Source organism: Epinephelus moara, chromosome 5 (genome assembly GCF_006386435.1).
Source record: "Epinephelus moara isolate mb chromosome 5, YSFRI_EMoa_1.0, whole genome shotgun sequence".
Taxonomy (NCBI): Eukaryota; Metazoa; Chordata; class Actinopteri; order Perciformes; family Serranidae; genus Epinephelus; species Epinephelus moara.
Window position 1 is genome coordinate 34,067,602 of NC_065510.1, and position 21,858 is coordinate 34,089,459.

Sequence of the window (21,858 nt, forward strand, 5' to 3'; positions counted from 1 at the left end):
AGCTGTGGGTTCGGTAGTTGTAAACCATGTTGTTGCAGGTCCTATTTTTATATTGCTGTGTTGATTAATAATTGATAGTGACAATATGTTTGCTGACTCCTTCAGTGTTCTCACACCAGAGGCTTGTGTTGGCCAGCTCAGTGAAATGTGTCTCTGTTTGGATGGCAAAATAATTTTATCTTGTCTCAGGGGGCGTTCCAGCTCTGCTGACTGTGCATGTTGCAGTCTTCATGGCTGAGAGCGCAGGGGACAAGACGAGGCTGTGACAAATCACATCAGTAATGTTGTAATGGACTAAGTGTGAATGTGATTTATATGCAGTTAATTTGGAAGTTCTTCTCCACGGTTCATCTCAGGGTCACTGAAGTGAGGAGTTCTCCTCTGCAGTTATCATAAGAAAAATGATGATCCAATTTCAGTGACCGACAGCCAGCAGCAGCTTCTGTCGGTGTGAGATATCTGAAAGATGAGGTCACGCAGCTGTGTCAGCCTCCATTTTCTAAACTTGTTTGCCCTTTGTTTTGCAGCTGAAACTTGAAGATCGATCCATCGTCATTAGAGACATCGTGCGACGAAACAACTCTAATGTAAGTGAAGTTTTTTTCCTTCATCTATAGCTCTCCCTTTTCGCTTCACCTCTCTCATTCTGTCTTGTTATTTCGAGCTTTCTTTCAATCAAGTCTCTTTCTTTGTCAGTCATGTCACTGTTCACCGCTCTGTTCCATTTGCTGCATCAGACATGACTGGAATATTACTGTAGGTCGACACCGACAAAGGACCTAAGAGGAGACTTTCTGTGTCAGCGCAGTGCAACTACTCCCAGGCTGAATACAAATGCAACACTTTTTCTTTTGGTTGAAATTCAGGTGTTCTTGTTCACGTACCATCAAAGAAGTGGTGCAGGTGGACCACAGGAAACGCTTACAATCAATACTCAGGTTTTCCTGTTGACAAACAGGAGACTTTAGCAGTGATGATAATTGATATTACTATATGCTGAATTTGTATTTGTTGCATTACAGGACAACCAGTGTGGTATTGTGACCAACATTGACATCGAGTGTGCAGTGAAGCTGGTGGGAACAAACTGTGTTCTGTATCCAGTCAACAGCAAAGACCTGCAGCACATCTGGGTAAGACACTTTACTGAAGGGCCTTAACACACGTACGCAGGACCTTTAAATATATTGACGATAACGCTTCACTTAACACGTCTGTAATTTCCTAAGACATTTCCAAGTAAATCTCGTATAAGACCCATCTTATGTGGAACTAATTATATTTTTACTTATACATAAGAAGTGTATTTGCTCAGGATGCACCAATCTGACTTTTCCGTCCAGATACCTGGTCTTTGGGTATCAGCTGATACAGAGTACTGATCTGAAACTAGTGTTTAATTAATAAGCTGTATGCCTCGCTGTGTGGAAGTCACTGAGATCATTCTTTTACATGTAAGTCGACACCAAGTTTGAGTTAAAAACTGCTTTGCTAACTTTTTAGAGTAAAACATAACAGATAAAAACACAGATATAAATGAACCGAAATAGAGACTTGGAATTCCCGTATGAAAACACCCAGCTGCATAAAATGAGAACACAATGCTGCTGATGCATGACATAGTACATGCATGTGTAATCAGATGTAAATGTAGAATTGAAATGAACAGATCAGCTCCATTCTCACTGATACTCGAGTCAGTATCGGCTTCATATCCGGTATCAGTATTGGATCAGTGCATCTCTAATATTTGCGCACCTATGTACATACAGGCACTCAGTGATGAGTCAAGGTAACAAAATGCAGCTTCCACATACTGTCAGCGCTTAAGGTAAATGTCCTGACAAACTATGTTTCAGTGCAGCAACAGTAACAAATGCCCGATGATGGTCCCTGTGCTGACATGGAGCCATTTTTTTTCTGATAATTAAACCCAAACTGTATAGTTCTTTCTAGGACCTTTTACTAGGAAATTATTTGGAACATAGCATAAAATAGAGAATTAGCAAATTTCTCTCTCAGATACAACAAGTAATAATTTTAATTACACACATTTAGCAATAACAGATATTATAAATTTGATTAAAAAAATTGCACAGCCTGTTGTTTAATAAAGGTAAGAAGTGTGTGTGTGAACGAAATCATCTGATGACACAAAATGATCAATTGCTTTTGTAAGACTGAACGTTATTTTTCTTACAATTGAACAGAAAATTTGATGGTGACATGCAATGAGTGTTAATCATGTGTATCGTGTCAATGTTCCTTACTCATTGCTATTAATGAAAAATAATGAAGAAAAACTAACTTCTTGTAACTGTTTTAAAAGAAGCAAGTAGTCAAATGTAGTCCTCAGTATTGGAATTTAATCATAAGGTGCCTAGAGATTCCCACCCCTAATCTCATGGTATGTTTAGTACTCAAATCTGTATATGGTACTTTAGTCGTTGTTGATAATAGGGTGGAACTAGATATATGGTAATAGCAAGGTTAAAACTCTGCAACTTAAGACTTCATACTTAATACTCAAGAGTATTACAGTCCAAGCAGTCTATTGTGTCCCTTAACATACAACAGCACAGTGTTAAATCTGTAGTCCTGGCAGTTGGTCCGTCAGTCTTGAAGAAAAAGACCCAGATCTGTGAGTGATTACTGTGCACCCTCATAGTTACTGTGTCACAAGTAATGTTTGATTAATGTAAATTAAAATATTTTTCTTATTGTCGCGTTCTTTCTAGTCTTTTATGTACGGCGACTACATCGCCTACGACTTCTGGCTGGGGAAAGTGTACGACTTGACTAATCACATCATCCTCAAGCTCTCCAACGGAGCCAGGTAGATTGTGTGTGTGTGTGTGTGTGTGTGTGTGTGTGTGTGTGTGTGTGTGTGTGTGCGTGTGTGTGTTGTGTGTGTGTGTGTGCGTGTGTGTGTGCGTGTGTGTGTATGTGTGTGTGTATGTGTGTGTGTATGTGTGTGTGTGTGTGTGTGTGACTCTGTGTCTGTGTGTGTGTCTGTGTGTGTGTGTGTGTGTGAGAGATTTAACAGCGTGCCTGTCAGCATGTCTGTCGGTGTGTCTGCGTGCTGGCACACATTCATCAGTGCCAAACCCAGTGAACGTCAACCGGTTGTCTCTCCCTCTCTCGCCTCCCTCCAGGTGCTCCATGAGTGTGGAGGATGGTGCCAAGCTTTACGACGTCTGTCCACATGTCAGCGATTCGGTATGTAGCCATGAGTGCTTATCTGTCACCTCAGGTTCATCCGCCCTGTGCAGAGCAGCTGTTAGTCAGGGGTCAGATCCTTTAACAAAAAGCTGGCTCATGGTCTGTAAATACTCCTTATTTGTATTCTGTGTTTACACTCATTGTTGTGGCCCCTTTCCAGAAAACGATCATTTAGAATTTTAAAATTATTTCTAGTTTGCATTTTAGACTGTTTTTCTTTTCTTTTCTTTTTTTAACAGAAAGTAATGTTTAGTTTTCTTGACATGTTGGTGGTGCACCATGTCCTCTCCAAATCTTATTAATGGCATTTTAGATTTGAGTTTTACAGAAAGTTCTATAGCCCAGTAGCGAACAACTTTTAGAAATAGCGAAGGAAAAAAAGACTAAAAATTGCACTGTTTGGACCTGTTTTCTTTTTTTTTTTTTTTTTTACATGTTGCCTTTTTTTTAACTTTATTGTGCATGAAATGGCAAAAAAAATTGATATGTTGTATTGCAATACATAATATTTGTGTAACTTAACTATAATGGGAGTTTAAGTTGTGTATATTAAATATATTACACATTATCGTACAGCTGATAAATCATCATGTCTGGTTCTTTAGTCATGTTGCATCTTTGTTACTGTGTGTTCTTCAGGGTCTATTGTTCGAAAGATAGGCTGATGAGTACAGTTCCCAATGATATCGCTCTGTGAACTGCAATCAAACTGTCAAATGAGGCAGTGCTGATCAAATATGAATCAAGATTCTGTTACTGCATTGCATATTTCTCAGCTCAGATGTATATTTTAGTGTACTGTTTAGCTGTAAAATGAGAACTGTGTTTGTTCTTCAGGGCCTGTTCTTCGATGAGGCGTATGGTTTCTACCCAGGCCAGGTTCTGATCGGTCCAGCCAAAGTCTTCTCTAATGTACAGTGGCTGTCGGGGGTCAAACCTGTCCTCAGCAGAAAGTGCAAGTTCAGGGTGGTGGTAGAAGAGGTGAGATGACAATGACTGTCCTGTCTATTTTCTCTGTACTGGATTATATACCTGGATAAATCAGTGGTTTACATGTGATCGTGTATCTTAAATTGTCTCCATGGTGTCATCGTGCTCTCCTCAGGTAAAAGTGGTCGAACTGAAGGTGACGTGGATCACAAAGAGCTACTCTCCAAAAGGTTCAGACAGCGTCTATCCACCTCCCTCCACCATCACACAGGAAAATCTCTGCAGGTCAGTCTCATCTGTGTGTCCTCACACAGGTTTATCTAGGCACAATAGACACAAACTGAATCTGTATCTTGTTGTAACGTTACTACGCTGGTTGGGTTTAGGGTGAGGCGTTTGGGTTACTACGACCACACCCAGAGGCAGCTGGGAGAGAGGGCCCTATATGTTTTCCCTGCCAAGGGGGACGCCACACGCATCACCTGTGAAGGACCTGAGGGTGCCCCTGTCCTGCCTGAAGACCCCGTGGCCAGAAAGGTGAGGATAAGGATTTTTTTTTTGTTGTTCATGTATGTCAGCTCTATCACAGTATATGAGGCACTTGTTATCTGTTTTAAAATGTGGATTGATCAGGTTTTTATCCCCGCAGGAGCTTATTAACACTTAAAATCAGCTGTTCTACATGAGACAGTGATGAAGAGGAGATTATCACGGTGCCCGGTGTATTTTAAGAATGTTATCCTCAAATGTTGGATATTCCGTGCTATCACAGGGACTGTCAGTAGTTGTAAACGGTGAAGCATTTTTGATCATCTTCAAACCCTCACTCTGTGTGTGTCTCTGTGTGTGTGTGTGTGTGTGTGTGTGTGTGTGTCTCCTGCAGTTGAAAAGGATGTTCAAGAAGGATTTGGGGAAGAAGACGGAGAATGCCGACGCACAAGGTGCCAAACAACGCTCTGCAGAGAAAACACAGCATCTAGAGAAACATACAGTACACACGCACTCACACACACTTCTGCTCTCTAATGTCGTCAGCGTTGCCTGTATTATGAGCTCAGCAAGATTCTAATATTGAAGAATTTCAGTCACCTAAAAATAGACAAGTGGAAATGAAAATTTCAGTCCCCTGTTCCAGTGAATCCATTAATGCCTTAGTCCTGTTTAACAAATATCAGAACATGACTTTGTTTTGTTGAAAGTGAAAGGCCTCATTTCTCAGGGTTCATCAGGAGTTCATTGTGTTGATATAGTTATAAATATATAAGCTAGAGTTGGTAACTTTTATGAAAATAACTTTTTGTCATATTTGCTGAAACTGTCACTGTATTCTCACACAAGTACATGAGACAGATCTATCTGTGAAGAAAATCACGTTCTCTTCCTCTTCCTGCTGCCTCGAATGGTATGCGTTAAAATCAGACCACAGTACAGTCAGCAACAACCAATCAGAGCTGAGGAGTCTCTCAGTTGTCAATCATATCGTTCTGTGAACGAAAGTGTCAAACTAGGCAGCGCTGATCAATATGAATCAAGATTGTTTTACTGCATTGCCTGTGTGTCACTTTAAATGTTTCCAGAAACATATTTTAGTGTACTGTTTAGCTGTAAAATGAGAAAGTTAGTCCAGTTGGTGGGCGGTGCTTAGTACTCCTATTTAACTGTATCCAACATGGCAACCGGGTCACAAACGTTGTCATTTTACAGCTAAACAGTACACTAAAATATGTTTCTGAAAATATTTGAGGTTAGAAACAGACAATGCAGCAAGAGAATCTTGATTCATATGTGGTCAGTGCTGCCTCGTTTGACAGTCTGACCACAGTTTTATCAAGTGTCTCATTTTGTGCTGTGTGAATGTAGTGAGAGTTTCAGCATGCATGAAAAATCTTAAAGGAGCTATATGTAAGAAATCTAAAGCAAATAGTCGTAAAATCCTCCTAATATGTCACAGAGACTAAGGAATAATGTTCATATAACATACTGATCTCACCGACAACAATAGTACAGCCAGAATATTTGCATCTAAAAAATTTTTTTGCAGTCCGCAAATCATGTTTATGTTTGAATTTGTGTTTTGGCCTGTTGCGCCACCCACCGCTGTCTACCAGTCACGCAGTCAGTAGAGTCTCAGCATCAGTTACAGTTACGACTGAGCTACAGCAGCACGGCAAGCAGAATTAGCAGTGTCCCAGTACATAGCATTAGCAGCCGGCTCCTCCTCAGCTGTATCCCGGCAGCAGCGTTAGCAGCAGAGAAGCCGGACTTGCTCGAACGGTCCGCTGGAAAACCGAAGATCTAGGACGCGGCGACGCGGTCCTGCCACAGCAGCCGCCCGTGGGCAAACAAATCAGTCTCCAGCGTGCCGCTGTCCAGCAACCTCGAATCTGTAGGGGAGGGGGGGCGGACACGACTCGCGGCAGTATTTTGAATTTGAGTGCAGTAACCGTTTTGGCCACATTCTTACATACAGCGCCTTTAAAAAAAGTTACCAACTGTAGCTTTAATGTTTGGAAATGGCTTTCTTAAAGCTTTCATGAACGGTACAAAGAAAGGAATGAAAGATAAAATATGTAAATTTATTAGTCATTTGTAGCTATTTTTTTCCTTAATTATTGAAAATGTATGTCATTATACAGGCATGCCCACATCATACAGTGCTACATTTAACATTATTGTTGTGGTTTCTATTAGTTTTGTTTTTAGAAGTTTATGTAAAATGTCTTGCTTTGTACATGATGTTCACACAACAAAACTTACAAATAAAATTTAAGTGATTTTTATCAAAAATATTTCATGTCAAAAAACAGATATTGACTAATATGTTATTATCAGAATCTTTTCGGTTTAAATTCTTGTAACTTTCAACTTATGCGCCTCAAAAATCCAGCAGCAGTTTGGTAGTTAAACCTAATTTGATCTTGTAGATCTCTCTGGTCCAACAAATCCAGTCTCTATGAATGCTGCTGCAGTGGTCATTACACCCAGCCATTTGTCAAAAACATGATCATTTCCAGTTTCTGAAAGCAGTCAGTCAAAGATGTTACTACTAACAGTAGGACAGGAGTGAGCGCAGGTGCAGATGCATTGGGCTTTTAATTGAACGACAAATGTGAAAGGATAAGCACAATAAAGACGGCATAAAATATATTTTTTCTCTCTCATCTCACACATGCACGCGCACACACACGCAGAGCGCTTAATCATTAAAGTGAGCATTATTTTCTGCTTACATCTCCTCTAAAGTAGCTGAGAACTAAGTGTCTTCACGCACAGCAGAGTCAGAAGGATTTAAAGTTCCTGTGAGACATCCGACAGTCCTCTTCACAAATGGGGCTCACTACAGAGGGAGCAGACTAATTGGAAATTGTGCTGAAGTGCAGCACACTTCAGCTCTGAAACCTTCTGCATCTGTCTGCACGATCCAGGAAAATAAAGATGACAGTGTCTCTCTCTCTCTCTCTCTGTAAAGCCACAGCAAAAAAAAAAAAAAACCTGAAGTACTCAGACTGTGAGCTTCTTGTTTTTCACAGGTTTTCATTGATGTTTTAAAAGATTATCCATCCATCCAGGCCTGAAATTGAAATCCTAATGTGTGTACTCTCTGTTTTATCTCTCACCAGGGGAGCACAAATCAGAGCAGACAGATTCGTCTCATCCCAACAACAACAACGGCCCTGTTGTGCCCATCCAGTACCCTCTGGACTCCCACAACACCAACGACACCTCGGCTGAACACGGGGAGCAGGACGCTGACGACGAGGCTGCAGAAGACACCGACGATACCAGGTCAGTTAACATTTAGTTATTTCTTTGTTTGTTTCAAAATGTGTTGAAGTGTGGGAGGAACTTGTCCACCAACAGGGTACCAACATAATAACATGCTTCTGTAAAGTAATATGTCATCTGATGTAAAAACTTTGCATTAAGATTGAATGGTAGGACTTTAATGTGTCTGAGGGGTGTTGAGTCAAACCTGGTAATATTTAAGGTCATAGTTTAAGGTGCTGTGTTGCATATATAAAGAGCTTGAGTGGAAGAAATGAGAGTTTATACAGTAAAATTAAGACTGCAACAAACCGTTGAAATCATAAAAAATGTATATGATAAATATAAAATATCTTCTTTTTTTTTTAAATATATTTTTTGGGCAGTTTTGCCTTTAATGGATAGGAAAGTCAAGTGTGAAAGGGGGAGGGAGAGAGAGGGAATTACATGCAGCAAAGGGCCACAGGCTGGAGTCGAACCCGGGCCGCTGCGGCAACAGCCTTGTGCGCCTGCTCTATCCACTAAGCCACCGACGCCCCAATATAAAATATCTTGTATATGATTGGATCATAATTTCCCAGAGCATAAGGTGATGTGTTTAGGTGTCTTTATGTGCAGTTTAAATATAATAATTTTGGCTGCTCGTCGTTGATTTTGCCTTAAGTTTGAATTGAATTGTTAATGAAGTAGATTTACTTGTTTTTAATGGTATCCATTCAGTCAGTGTGTTTGTGTGTGAAGGAGACGGACTGTAACGCACACGCGCTTTGTTAGCTTTCTATTTGATTACACTTTTTCACTACTGAAATATTGGGTGTAGTTTTACTTTAACTACCAACTAACTTCTTAAGTTTATAAGGGACGATTATCCCCTCAAATATAAGTAATAAAAATAACCTGTTCTAAAAGTTCCAGTCGGCGGCCGCTGAACCTCAAAGTGACCACAGAGTTAAATCATCATCTCTTAAACAGAACGCGAAGTTTAAAAGTTTCACATATGCAGTATTTATAGCGGAGCTATTGCCCTTTGATTTATTTTTATCAAATGTTAGTTATTGTGTCTAAAGTTAAACTGTTGTCCTTAAAGATACTCCAGTGCCACTACATGATTCAGTTTTATTTCTAAAGCCCAATATCACAAATCACAATTTGCCTCACAGGGCTTTACAGCATACGACATCCCTGTGTCCTTAGGACCCTCGCAGCAGATATGTAAAAACTCCCTTTAACAGGGGAAAAAAATGGTAGAAACCTCAGGAAGAGCAAGTGAGGGGGGATCCCTCTTCCAGGACGGACAGACGTGCAAAAGATGTCGCACAGAACAGATCAGCATGAGTAGTAATAATAATATTATAATAACAGTAATTGTGGTCAAAGTATAAGATGTCTGTATGAACCTTAGGTAGCTCTACATTTAGCCCAGTTCGTTTTTGCTGTTCTTTAAATTAAAGCTTTAACAATTAGTCAGTTAATTCACATACTGATTGATGGAAAATTAGTCACCATTCTGATTATTGCTTAATTGCTGAAGTAGTTTTTCACAGCAACACCACCCTAAAATGATCTGGTTTAAGCTTCTCAGAGGTCAGTGTTTTCTGCCATTCATCTGTGATTTAAAATGGATGGTAATGATTTAGGCTGTTAGTAATTTGAGGATGTCACAGGCACTGGGAAATTTTCAAGAAGTTGACCCCTGCAGACCAGACCAACTTATAAGAGGAGAACCGTCCTGTGTGTGTACTGTGTGTGTGCAGTTTAATGTGATGTTAACCTGTGATTATGATCCTGGTTGCAGCTCTCTGACGTCATCAGCCAGCTCCACAGCCTCTTCTCAGAGCGGCGGTCTGGGAACCAACCGCAAGAAGAGCATCCCGCTCTCCATCCGTAACCTGAAGAGGAAGCACAAGAAGAAGAGGACCAAGTTCTCCCGCGAGTTCAAGCCCGGAGACCGGTGGGTTCATAGCAGCAAACAAAACTCCAGCATTTTTGTCTTTTTCTTTCTCCTGTCTCCCGCTTTACACTTTTCTTTGTTTCCTTCATTCATTCTTCTTTGTTGTTGTTTTTTTGTTTGCTTGGTTTTGTTTTGTTTTTTTGGGGTTTTTTTTTTCAGTTTCATCCATTCACACCCTCTTCCTTTCATACGTCTGTCCAACTATTGGGTAACCTTTCTGTAGATTTATTGACTCATCAGACCACTGCGGTGGCTGCGTTCCTCAAAAGTGACCAGGGATTGATCTGGCGCCTATTTCAAAGTCTGGGGAGCAACTGAAGTGTTTTGACATTTGGCAGATCTATAAGGCTGATGAGTGTGGTGACGAGGCTTCCTACACATTTAGTTTCCCCTCCTCTCTGCAACTGTATCGGGAATATGGTGTAAAAATGAGACCGGTGACATCATCTGTTACCGACCATTAAAGCGACCAACGGCTGCTCAGCCCTGACAACAGTGTGTTTGTGTGCGTCTCCGACCTCTCTGCTGTTTGTCAAAGGGCTCATGTCTCGATCTGTCCGACAGTGACACTGGAGCTCCACAGCAGCCTCACACACACACAGAAAGTCTTTCAGTGCAGATGGTGTCATTTCCTCAACCGCACACTGTCACACTCATCCTCAGTTTACAAAACAGATTTCACACTCTTCTCTTGCTCGTTTTACTTCACCGAACCAACCACAAGACTGCAGATGTTCTGCTCTTTGCCATTTAGTTTCCAAAAAGATTCAAGTTTTCCGAAAAACAAAACCTTTTAAGTTCCAGTTTGACGACCTCTAGTCGGGGATAATGACAACAGATTAGTTAATGTAGCATGAATCTGTGTTTTGTATTCAGCTACAAGATGTTTCAGTGCTAAATGATGAGAGGGAGAATGAGAGAAAAGACAGAATGAGAGGGAAGATTGAGGTTCCAACATGCTGAGAGGAGAGATAAATGTAGTGGCTCGGTGAAGATAAATGATACAGCAGATAAAAGGACAAGATATTAGCAGAAATGTCTTGGTGTGCAGAAACTTTCCTTTTGTGACGAGTGAAAAGAAGAGAACCAAAAGAGAGAAACTGTCCTCTATATGATAAAAGGCAGGTTGGGGTTTTAAATTATTAACATTCACCTGTGTGTGTTTGTACAGGGTTGCAGTGGAGGTTGTATCCACAAAGACGACGGCTGATGTGATGTGGAAGGACGGGCGGGTGGAGAAGGGGATCCGATCAAACGACCTCATCCCCATCCAGCACCTCGACAGTCATGAGTTCTGTCCCGGGGACTTCGTAGTAGACAAGCGGCGTAAGCAAAATTAGTGTGATTGCTTTTTTGTTTTTAATGATGGATTTTTGTGTTTGATTTTACTTTGTTTCGTTCATTTCTTCAGACCAGTGAAGACGCAGCCTGTCAGATTTCTGTCCCCGTGGACTGCAATGGGATTTTTTATATAGGCCACCTAGTACCTACAGTATCTAGGTCATTTGCTGAAACTATGCCAAGTTTGTGTGTCTGTGAAATGGACTGAAAAATGCAGGGATGTTCTTCAAGGCTGGGATGTTGCAGTCAGCTAAAGTCTCCCTCTGCTTTCTACAGAAAAGTTGTTGTTACGTTGTTATGAATCTTTTTATAAAGACGTTCAAGTGTTTGTATTTAGTGTTTTTTTGTTTTGCTGTCTAAACTATGTGTGTGTGTGTGTGTGTGTGTGTGTGTGTGTGTGTGTGCTCTCTCAGCCCAAGCCCTCCAGGACCCGGGAGTGTACGGTGTGATCCAGTCTGGTGATCACAAGGGCAGAACATGTGTCGTCAAGTGGATCAAACTCAACTCCAGCAGCGACGACGTGGAGGTCGGTCAGGAAAACAAGACAAGAGTGTTTGTGTTTTAAAGGATGTGAAAACCACTGAGAATGCTTGATATCTGTGTGTGTGTGTGTGTGTGTGTGTGTGAGAGCAAGGGGAGAGATTAACAAATAGATTATTAGTATTATGCCCTCATTTCTACTGCATGGTTCAGCTCGACTTGACTCGACTCACTTTTGGCACCCTATTCACATCATCTTCAATGCGACACTCTCTGAATCCTCCGAACATCTGCACTCCGACAAAAGTTAAGCTCAAAACAGTGATCGCAGCCAGTTAGAACACCTCTTCCATCAGCGAAATGTTGCCATATTGGCTCAGTTTTAGTTTTCTCTCTCTCCTCTCATCACCCCAAAAAACACATGAACTTTGAAGTAAACAAACATGCCGCTCTCCGTCTCACCTCTACTGAAGTTTGATCTCCTTCATGTTTCCGAAACCAGCCTGGGCTCTGCAGTAAATCTCCCACAGCGTGTTGGACACTAGTGGCTCCTTTTGTCCATTTCAAAAACATAATATTATGCTGATCACATTGTCATATATATTACGCGCCGTGACGCAGTTAGCACAGGTTGCTGAAAATCTGGCTCCAGTGAGAAAAACAAATTGCGGAAGCTATTGAGAGTATCTTGGCTATTACAAAGAAAGTCGAATTTGTGCAAGCTGCCCCGTGTTGCACAAGTGACAATTCTCACCATCCAGTCAGTGGTCTGCAGTGTTTTAACTCCATCTTCTAGTATCTGTTCAACTCGCGTGGAGCCCTGACTTAGGTGGTACCAAAAAAAGTACCAGGTACAATCTACAGCTTTTGCTAATTGGATAAGAGCGAGATGAGTTAAGTCAAGCCGTGTTGTACCATGCAATGGAAATGTGACTTTATAGAGGGAGGAAGGAGGCGTTAATGCAGGTATTGATAGCTGTATGTGTGAACCCCACAGCCACCTGACTACACTCCCTCATTCACTGTTAGCAGATTGTCTTTATGTCATGACACCTGGCTACTGCACACAACTCTCCAACTTTATCGTAGAACTAAAACAGGTTCGGTTTATTCCAGGTAATTGGTATGGAGGAAGATGTCAGTGTGTATGACATCGCAGATCACCCAGACTTCCACTTCCGCACCACCGACATCGTCATCAGAATATGGAACTCAGAGAACGGACACAACGACTGCGAAAATGAGGTGAGAACAATTTAAAAAACTCTGTTCTTTCATGTGCACTGCAGCATATTTAGTCTACTCTCACTGACATTTGATGGGGTGGGCACAATAATAGAAATCAAATTCAGCAGCACCACAAATTACCTGAATCAGCACCTCTGTAAAAGCTGAACATTCATGAAGGTAGCATTTACTGCAGGACTGTATCAGCCTGTATTAGTTTTAGACAGATGTAGGACACCTAATAAACCAGCAGCAGAGGGGCAAATTCACATAAGACAAATAAGGCAAAAAAGAAGCTGTGTAATTGCACCTGTAACTGTGCTGCCAAGTAAATAGCATTTCAGTGCTCTTATGTTATTTGCACATATTTGAATTAGGTAATATGCATACATTTAACTGAGGCAAGTGAGCCTCAGTGCAAAAACAGTCCAATTCAAAAAGATCAGTGCTTATAGCTCCCCATAGTTACAGTGAAATTATTAACATCTTCAGAGAGCTGGTGGTGACTGAAGCATATTCTTAAGAGACTTCACTGTGATCATGGCAGTAGTGATATTTTTTCTTTTGTCCTCCACTTCAATTCATGCCATCTTTTTTTAATCAAAAGGTGTGTGTTTGAAAACACCAACAGCTCTGACAGACTGGAATATTAAACCCCACATACAGTTTCTGCCTGTCACATTTAAATTTCGTGCATGAAGTTTTGAGGAGGGCCTCTGCGCCTTGTCTGTCAGGACCTGTAGCTCGTAGTCTGAAATTTTCAGTCTTCTTTTTCTCTCTGTCATTGTTCCACATACTGTGTTCCTGGAGCAAAGGCAATATTTACACTTTGCCATATAGATAATTGCAATCAGGCACAAAAAGGGCAAAATGCGCTCAGCTGAAAAACGTCATGGATGTGTTTATGCCATAATGTTATTAGAGCAGTATCTTTTGTGAATTGTGGACCTCGGTTGCTTTTTAGCAGATAGCGGTTGCAAGTGATGCATAATTCGTAATGCTACCAGCGACTGCAATTTATTCTTTGTGAATTCACCCTGAGTGTATAAAAAGGAAACATACTGGGAACACATTCATGCTACCCAAAAAAGCCTTTCTGTTTAGGACACCCAATGAGCTTTTCTCCTGCACCAGTCTTAGTGTCAACTTTCCCCACAAACTATTTCATAATTCAACTGATAAAGCACATTCATGCCTCCATATATATATATAGACAGTTCTCATGTTAATGACCTCATGGCATTTTAGAGCAAACTTAGGGTATATTTTTTAGCCCTTCTCCTGGTAAAGAAAATGAAAAATATCAGTGTATTGCTTCCTGCATCCAACAGTGTAATGTTATGGAGTAATAAACACTGCCATCTGGAGTGTTTGCTAGTGAAGTTTTTTTCCTTTAGTCAAGTCCTATGACACACAGTATCCTCTGCGACCCTTTTAGACTTGTTTTCATATTGTATTATGTGTTGTTGGGTGCTGACAATGGTTGTATCTCTGCATCCACCTTCCCTCAGACGTCAGTCGGCCAGGTGTCCAGGGTGGATGTGAGCAGCAAAGTGGAGGTTGTGTGGGCGGATAATTCCATGACCATCGTCCTGCCACAGGTAAATGTTTATCCTCAGTGAAACTGTCTTTTTTGACGTCAGAAGTGAGACATCTGTTGCTGACAGTCTCTGAATAAACACACACACAGCACCTCTACAATGTGGAGTCTGAGATCGAGGAGACCGACTACGACTCGGTGGAGGAGACGAGCAGCGTCCTGTCCACTGAGGAGTGGGAGGACGAGAGCGACAGCTGGGAGACGGACAACGGCCTCACCACCGAGGACGACAGCCACGTCAACAATACAGATGTCATCGACACAGCGACCCCAACCCCCACCCCCACCAGCTCCTCGACGTTCATAATCCCCCCTCAAGAGGGCAGCAAAGCCGGGGTCACCAGCCCCACTAAAGGAGCCCCAGGAGAGGAGGGAGAAGCCTCTGTGGCTGCTGCTAGTCCCGCTTCTGGAGGAGGTGGGGAGCTTTTGCAACACCTATATTTTGTCTTAAGGGAACAGTGTCAGCACCACACTGCAAGACATAAATCATTCTCCTTAATTCTCGTGTCCCCACTCGAGCTGGTTTGTCCTCTACAGGACAAAAGTTTTTTGTCCTACATAGAACTGTTGAGTGTTCACAACAGTTTTTGTGAAATCTGTATCTTCAGGCAGTGAAAGGAAATTTTATTTATATAGCACAATTGATTAAAAATTTAAACTCAAGGTGCCTTGCATGAAGTTGCACAAGGACATTTTAAAGAGAAAAATAAGATAATGCAGTAACTCTAAAGGAGGAAAAAACACTTGCCTCATGGTAACTTGCCCACTCTGGCAAGTGTGTCAGAAATGTACTTGCCTTAAGTCAACTTGCCCCTATACTACTAATTACTAATACTAATTGTTTTATCCTCTACGATCAAACAACAGATGTCCACCATGTGTCAGTGGATACGTTTGGTGATAATGTTTTTATTGCCAACAGATCCCATGATGAAAAGACCAAACCAACAATGAGTTGATCCTACTAACAGCCTGTGTATTCAAAGCCTGATATAGCCTCTTCTTCTGTTCGATAGAGCTCCACTGTTGTCTTTGTTGTGATCTTGAATTTGAAACAAAACAATAAATAACTTTAATCTAAACAGAGTAGTGATACAAACATCAACAGATGCTTCCACATCTCGTAAAATGCTCTTGTCCTTTTTGACATGTCTCTAATTCTACTTGCAGGAATTTGTGATAAGCTTCTAAATTTTGCCTGCTTAGGAACCACCCCAGGAGCAGTCAACGGAGCGGAGAAGCCAAGCAAAGATGGCACCTCCCGGGGCTTCAGGGAGTTGAAAGAGGCCCTGAAGATCCTGGAGAGCCTGAAGAACATGACTGTGGAACAGCTCTGGACAGGCGGTTCTCCGACTTCCCCAACCTCCGCTGAACCCGCTTCCACAACGAACGTAGCGAGTTCAGTGACGCCCACGGCCCCTGAGAAACCGACCAAGGAGAAACGCTTCCTGGATGACATCAAGAAGCTGCAGGAGAACCTGAGGAAGACGCTGGACAACGTGGCCATTGTGGAGGAGGAGAAGATGGAGGCTGTGGTGGAGGCAGGTGGGAGTGGAGGAGCGGGGACAGAGGTAGGTGTTTAGTTACTCTACAGTGTGGCAGAGTTGATTTAATTTGCCAGTGCAGTCCAAATAAATAAGACATAAATAAGTGCAGCTGTAAATCTTACCTGGTGATGTGTTACCTTTCAGGTAGAGAGAGTTGGAGAGGAAAAGCCGCAGCAGGAGCCGCAGACACCGGTGGGTGGACAAGAATGGCCCAGTGAGTTTCTCAGTGACACACCAGTACTGTGCCAACAGAGTGGTGGCAAGCCCGGCGTCACCTTCACCAGTGCCAAGGGAGAGGTGTTCTCTGTGCTGGAGTGGGCACCAGGTGAGAGGGGTTGAACTGTAATCACGCTTTTCTGTCAAAGACACACACGCACACGAAGGGTCACAGCGGATACTTGAAAAGTCTTCGGCATTGAATTAATCAATCTAAAAATAAGGTCTTAATTTGTATTAAAATGTCTGAGGTCATGCTTTCAAAAGTCATTCAAAGTCTGCAAGGCCAAAGGTCTTGTATCTAACTTGCCTCAAGCTGTAAGCACCCTGCGTACATCCATTAGCTTGATGAATTCTCTGCCCACACAAGCTAAGTTGAATTTGTTCATTTCTATTTCTCTCTACTGCTGTTCAGTCACCATCTGTCTCTCCTCTCACTGTATTTTTTTTTTTTAGACACACACTCGTTTAATAAAATGGAGTTTCAGCCAGCGGAGGCAAAGAAGTTCTTCAGCACAGTGAGGAAGGAAATGGCTCTGCTAGCAACGTCCCTGCCAGACGGCATCATGGTCAAAACATTTGAGGATCGCATGGTGGGTTTCTTCTCAATAATGTCACGTGAAAAGTAGCACCATTATCATTATTTTGAAATAAATGCGTGTACATTTGAAAGCAGACACCAGTTACACATGCACAGAGATGCACATACTCACACATTTACAACTAGCTTTTAGTTTGAAAAAAGGGCCAAAATTTATACTAGTTACTTGAATGTCTTCACACATATGGGTAACACACAGTAATATACCATCACAGACTTTGATTCCACAAGCTCATCATTGTATTTTTATAAGCCCATATCTACTAAACTATGAGCCTTGACAGTATAGATATTTAAAAATGAATTAACCTAAAGACAGAAAATGCCACCCCTCATCTCAGTATTGACGTACTGCTTTATTTACTCATCTAATCATTTAGATTACACCGACTGCATACATCATAAAACGTGTCATAAATGTCTTTGCTTTCTCCGACACAGGACCTGTTCTCAGCTCTGATCAAAGGGCCGACTCGAACGCCTTACGAAGACGGTCTGTTCCTGTTCGATATCCAACTGCCCAACATCTACCCAGCTGTGCCGCCTCTGTTTCGCTACCTGTCACAGTGCAGCGGCCGCCTCAACCCCAACCTCTACGACAACGGCAAGGTCTGCGTCAGCCTGCTGGGCACCTGGATCGGCAAGGTGAGTGCTGCTCACAGGTTAATCTACATACAGGTAGAATGTCTTATTAGGTTTAGAGATATAATAACACCCTGCAGTTTTACAGCACTCTGTGTTAAAGTGATAGCTGGTGGCATCTTAGGCCTGCACAAAACAGTTTAAACCTGCCCTTTTGAACCAGACTTGGCACCGCTTATCCTGTTGAGGGTCGTGGGGGGGCTGGAGCCTATACCAGCTGACATTGGGCGAGAGGCAGGGTACACCCTGGACAGGTCACCAGACTATCACAGGGCTGACACATAGAGACAGACAACCATTCACACACATTCACACCTACGGACAATTTAGAGTCACCAATTAACCTGCATGTCTTTGGACTGTGGGAGGAAGCCGGAGCACCCAGAGAAAACCCACACTGACACTGGCCGAACATGCAAACTTTACGTTCTCTGACAACATGAATTAATTTTTACTTCATAGATTTATTAATTTATTTCATCTTTTTGTTATTCTCTTCCCTGATTGGGGCATAACTCCTCTTTGTGTAGTAAAAAAAAAAAAAAAAAGTGTAAATACAACTGAATGTAGCACAAATAGTAGGGTTCGACTCAAACCAACATGTAAATAGATTATCTGGCTTGATTTGCTGCTTGTTGCTGCTCTATATGATTATAAACTGAATGTCTTTTGAGTTTTAGACTGTTGGTTTGACAAAAAATACAAGACATTTGAGGACTAAAACAACATTTATTTGTTGACATGAAATAACACATGAATCAATATTATCGACAGTTTAGAGACTTTCTCTTTTGCTTTCTCTGTGCTTTTCTCAAAAAGCTCGCTGGTCGTTGTTTTTCCCTTGCCTTTCAGTCGATTCACTCAGTACAACACGTAGTGTGAGATATCTCACCATGTGTTGTTCCTCGTTCTGCTCTAACAGGAAACAGAAGTTATAACATTTGATTTTCCTTTGTGGTTATTTGATCCTCAGGGCACTGAGAGATGGACCAGCAAGTCCAGTCTGCTGCAAGTCCTCATCTCCATACAAGGTTAGCGCGTGCACACACACACACACACACACACACACACACACACACACACACACACAGACTCCTCTATTCCTCTTCTCTTCTCTGCAGCACAACAATGTTTTATTCATGTGTTCATTTGCTCAGAAGGGCTACAAGTGCAGTGTCGCACACAGTCATTCAGCTGACTGTAACTGCCTCACACACAGACATTACACCACTTCCATAAAACTCTTCTGCAATCTGGCCTGCCAGCCAAACTGAGTCCAGATGATCCACTTATTTTTGTATCTTGCTGGCTCTGAGTTAACGCGTGTAAAACGTGTCTTTAACTGTATAATTCATGTCTTTGTCATCTCCTCACTAGAGTTTGGTTAAAATGTCCACCACACACAAATAACCACTCTGAACCTGCTGGTGCTGTTTGGCGACTTTTTATAATTAGGCAATTGCTCACTCCACGACTAACAACCATTTTTTAATGAACTTCAGCTCACACTCTGCACATACACGTCTGTATCTCTCTGCAGGCCTTATCCTCGTCAACGAGCCTTACTATAACGAGGCTGGCTTCGACAGTGACCGAGGCCTCCAGGAAGGCTATGAGAACAGCCGCTGCTATAACGAGATGGCCCTCATCAAGATGGTCCAGTCCATGACGCAGCTCCTCCAGAATCCTGTGGAGGTCTTCAAACAGGAGATCCAGGAGCACTTTATTTCTAACGGCTGGCGGCTCGTCCACCGCCTGGAAGCGTGGCTCGAGCTGCACGACGGTGCTGAGCGGGGTCAGGCGGCACACAGGGCCCATCACTCAAAAGACCGACCCTCATCTGTGGAGCCTCTGGACGAGCAGGGGCCCGTGGTGGTGGCTCACAGCAGCCCCAGTAAGCCTGGGGAGGAGGGGGTCACAGGAGCCGGAGTTAGCAGTATTATGGAGGAGGAGCTGGAGGATTCAGGGCTGAGTCCCTCCACTACAGCCGCCTCTCAGCAGGAGCTGAGCCACAACTCAGACTGCGACAGCACCCAGGGGAGCACCACTCTGGTTGGTGACAACAGGGGAGGCGCCACAGTCGCCTGCTCTGTAGTCCGCGGCGGGACGTCGGAATCAGGTTCAGCCACGGTTAGCGGAGGAGGGGTGGGCTCCACAGGAAGCCAGCCGGTGGTGCGACCAAAGAAACGGAGAAAGAGCTACCGGAGTTTCCTCCCAGAGGGCAGCGGCTACCCGGACATCGGCTTTCCACTCTTCCCACTCTCTAAGGGCTTTGTGAAGAGCGTTCGAGGTGTGCTGCTGCAGTACCGAGCTGCGCTGGCCGCCGCTGCCATCACTGAGCACACAGAGGACAAGTAAGTGCCTCCTCGCCGTTCCCCCAACACACGTCTGCACTGTTCCCTGCTCTTTTCCTCCTTCTCTACTACCTTTTCATCCGCCTCGCGCTGTAGAGGAGGATCCATTACTTGTCATCTTTGGGGGGGGGCTACAATTTTCAATCTTCTGTACCCCTGTCCAGAGCTGCACTGTGCCCTCAGCACTGCCCACATTTTTGTCCTTCATTTCTTAGTCTGTACCGCTCCTGCTGCCCCAAACTCCACAATGTTTTTTGCCTTTTTCTCCCCATAACCCCTCTGGATCAAACCACGACTGCAGGAGAACAGCACCTTTTGGTCAGGAGAGTGAGCAGGTTCAGGTTTGGACGCGACTTGATAATGTCTTTGTTCTCCTTCAGTGTCTCTTCAGATGAGTGTGATGGATAAAGAGGAGCGGACCTCACATGCGCTCAACCATTTGCACAAACCTATGGGAGCTACCCTGTCACACAGGAACCCTCATCTGCTCATGGACACAGGTAAACACACGGAGCTTTTACCCAAGCCCGTCATAGTTTCTCTTTTGGCCTCAGCAGGACTTCAGCGGAGGTGGTGTGGATGCTTAAAGGACTGAATGAGATGATAAATCAGTGCCATGAACCCTCCTCCACCCTCCTCATCCACCTTAGCTTCCAGCAGCATCCACCGTATGGGTGGGGGTTTGCTGGATAAACCACTCTGCCGTCTCAATCAGCAGGAAAAAAATGTAAAGCAGACTCGTGATCGTCGCTGCATTTTGGACGAGGTCAAAGATGGCTGAAAAACTGCAAAGCCCAGCTCTCCTGGCTGTCGGGTCGACTGCGGCTATCTGTAGCACTACTGATATTATCGCTGTACCATCCTGCACTACAACAAACGAATGGACAATCTGGTCTGGGAGAGGTGAATACACCGACCAGGAGGATTCTTTTTAAATAGAAATCACTGGTTGTACGCTTTCTGCCAAATTCTCTCTATCCACAAACACACACACACACACACACACACACACACACACACACACACACACACATTAAAGTAGAACGTACTGAATGTCAGTAAAACTGCCAACCACGACAGCTTCAACACTTCTTCCACTACACTTGCTGGTATTTTTCCTTCGCCAATCACTCGCACCGAACCACGCAGCAAACACCGAGTGACAAAGTTTACATAGGAATCACCTCTGGAGGTCAGACTGCTGTAGCTGTTGTGGTGTGTAGAGAGGCCAGCCAGGCACAGGACGACAGTTAGGTGGCTCTAATGTGAAGGTGTTTGTGTTCTAGTCAAAGCTTCACACAGCTGCCGCCTCTACGTACAAAAGTTCCACTTACTTTCTGTAGAATTTAGCAAAGTCGTTTAATCACCAAAACAGACCTTGTGCTTTGGTGTTTTGGTGCGTTTTAAGTCGTTTTACTCACAGAGGCTGAAGTGTTTCAGAGCAGAGGAGCTTTACCCACGATGCTCCACTTTTCGGTGACGGAGGTGAGCCCACATCACTGCAAATGACACAACTTAAATAATAAATAGAAAAAAAACATACAGCATCCATTCCGTCATCTCATGTCAACATGTTGCCTTACTTGAATCGTTCTTAATAATCTCAGATCATTGTGTACAGAGCTGCTTGTGTCATACTTTAGACATTAACCTAGACAGGCCTAGACACGCACTAAAACCACTAAAACCCTGTTCCAGTGTTTCCTCCTTAGCAGTGCAGATCTCTGATCAGTTTCCCCCTTTTCTCAGTTCTTAAAGGGACAGTTCACCTAAAAGTCACACATACATATCTTTCTTCTCATCGGTAGAGTTGTTTAACAGTCTGCGTTGTTTTTGGGTGAGTCACCAAGACTGATGTCTCCAACACTCAGCAACTCACCTAAACAATCTAGACTGATGAACAGCACTACAGGTGAGAGGAAAAATATGTGTTTTGATTTAGGGGTTCAACTGTCCCTTTAAACACGAGTCTCTCACACTGC

The 21,858-nt window shown here is 43.0% G+C and overlaps 1 protein-coding gene across 3 annotated transcripts in view; it reads left to right on the plus strand.

The window, feature by feature from the left end:
- The window catches only part of ube2o (ubiquitin-conjugating enzyme E2O), a 52,179-nt gene extending 31,270 nt beyond the window's left edge, over positions 1 to 20,909 (plus strand). Inside the window, exons 2-23 of one of the 3 annotated variants that reach the window (XM_050043542.1) lie at positions 528 to 587; positions 1,023 to 1,133; positions 2,739 to 2,836; positions 3,156 to 3,219; positions 4,060 to 4,203; positions 4,328 to 4,437; positions 4,539 to 4,689; positions 5,036 to 5,093; positions 7,773 to 7,938; positions 9,713 to 9,868; positions 11,040 to 11,194; positions 11,623 to 11,735; positions 12,806 to 12,934; positions 14,428 to 14,517; positions 14,607 to 14,931; positions 15,687 to 16,087; positions 16,208 to 16,388; positions 16,736 to 16,872; positions 17,322 to 17,525; positions 18,496 to 18,553; positions 19,063 to 19,876; positions 20,257 to 20,909. In XM_050043542.1, coding sequence (XP_049899499.1) covers positions 528 to 587; positions 1,023 to 1,133; positions 2,739 to 2,836; positions 3,156 to 3,219; positions 4,060 to 4,203; positions 4,328 to 4,437; positions 4,539 to 4,689; positions 5,036 to 5,093; positions 7,773 to 7,938; positions 9,713 to 9,868; positions 11,040 to 11,194; positions 11,623 to 11,735; positions 12,806 to 12,934; positions 14,428 to 14,517; positions 14,607 to 14,931; positions 15,687 to 16,087; positions 16,208 to 16,388; positions 16,736 to 16,872; positions 17,322 to 17,525; positions 18,496 to 18,553; positions 19,063 to 19,876; positions 20,257 to 20,284 — 3,753 coding nt within the window. In that variant the 3' untranslated portion in view covers positions 20,285 to 20,909. Of the gene's footprint in view, positions 1 to 527; positions 588 to 1,022; positions 1,134 to 2,738; positions 2,837 to 3,155; positions 3,220 to 4,059; positions 4,204 to 4,327; positions 4,438 to 4,538; positions 4,690 to 5,035; positions 5,094 to 7,772; positions 7,939 to 9,712; positions 9,869 to 11,039; positions 11,195 to 11,622; positions 11,736 to 12,805; positions 12,935 to 14,427; positions 14,518 to 14,606; positions 14,932 to 15,686; positions 16,088 to 16,207; positions 16,389 to 16,735; positions 16,873 to 17,321; positions 17,526 to 18,495; positions 18,554 to 19,062 lie in introns of all 3 variants that reach the window. The other 2 variants (XM_050043544.1, XM_050043543.1) reach the window with 2 other exon arrangements.
- Positions 20,910 to 21,858: the final 949 nt, after the last annotated feature.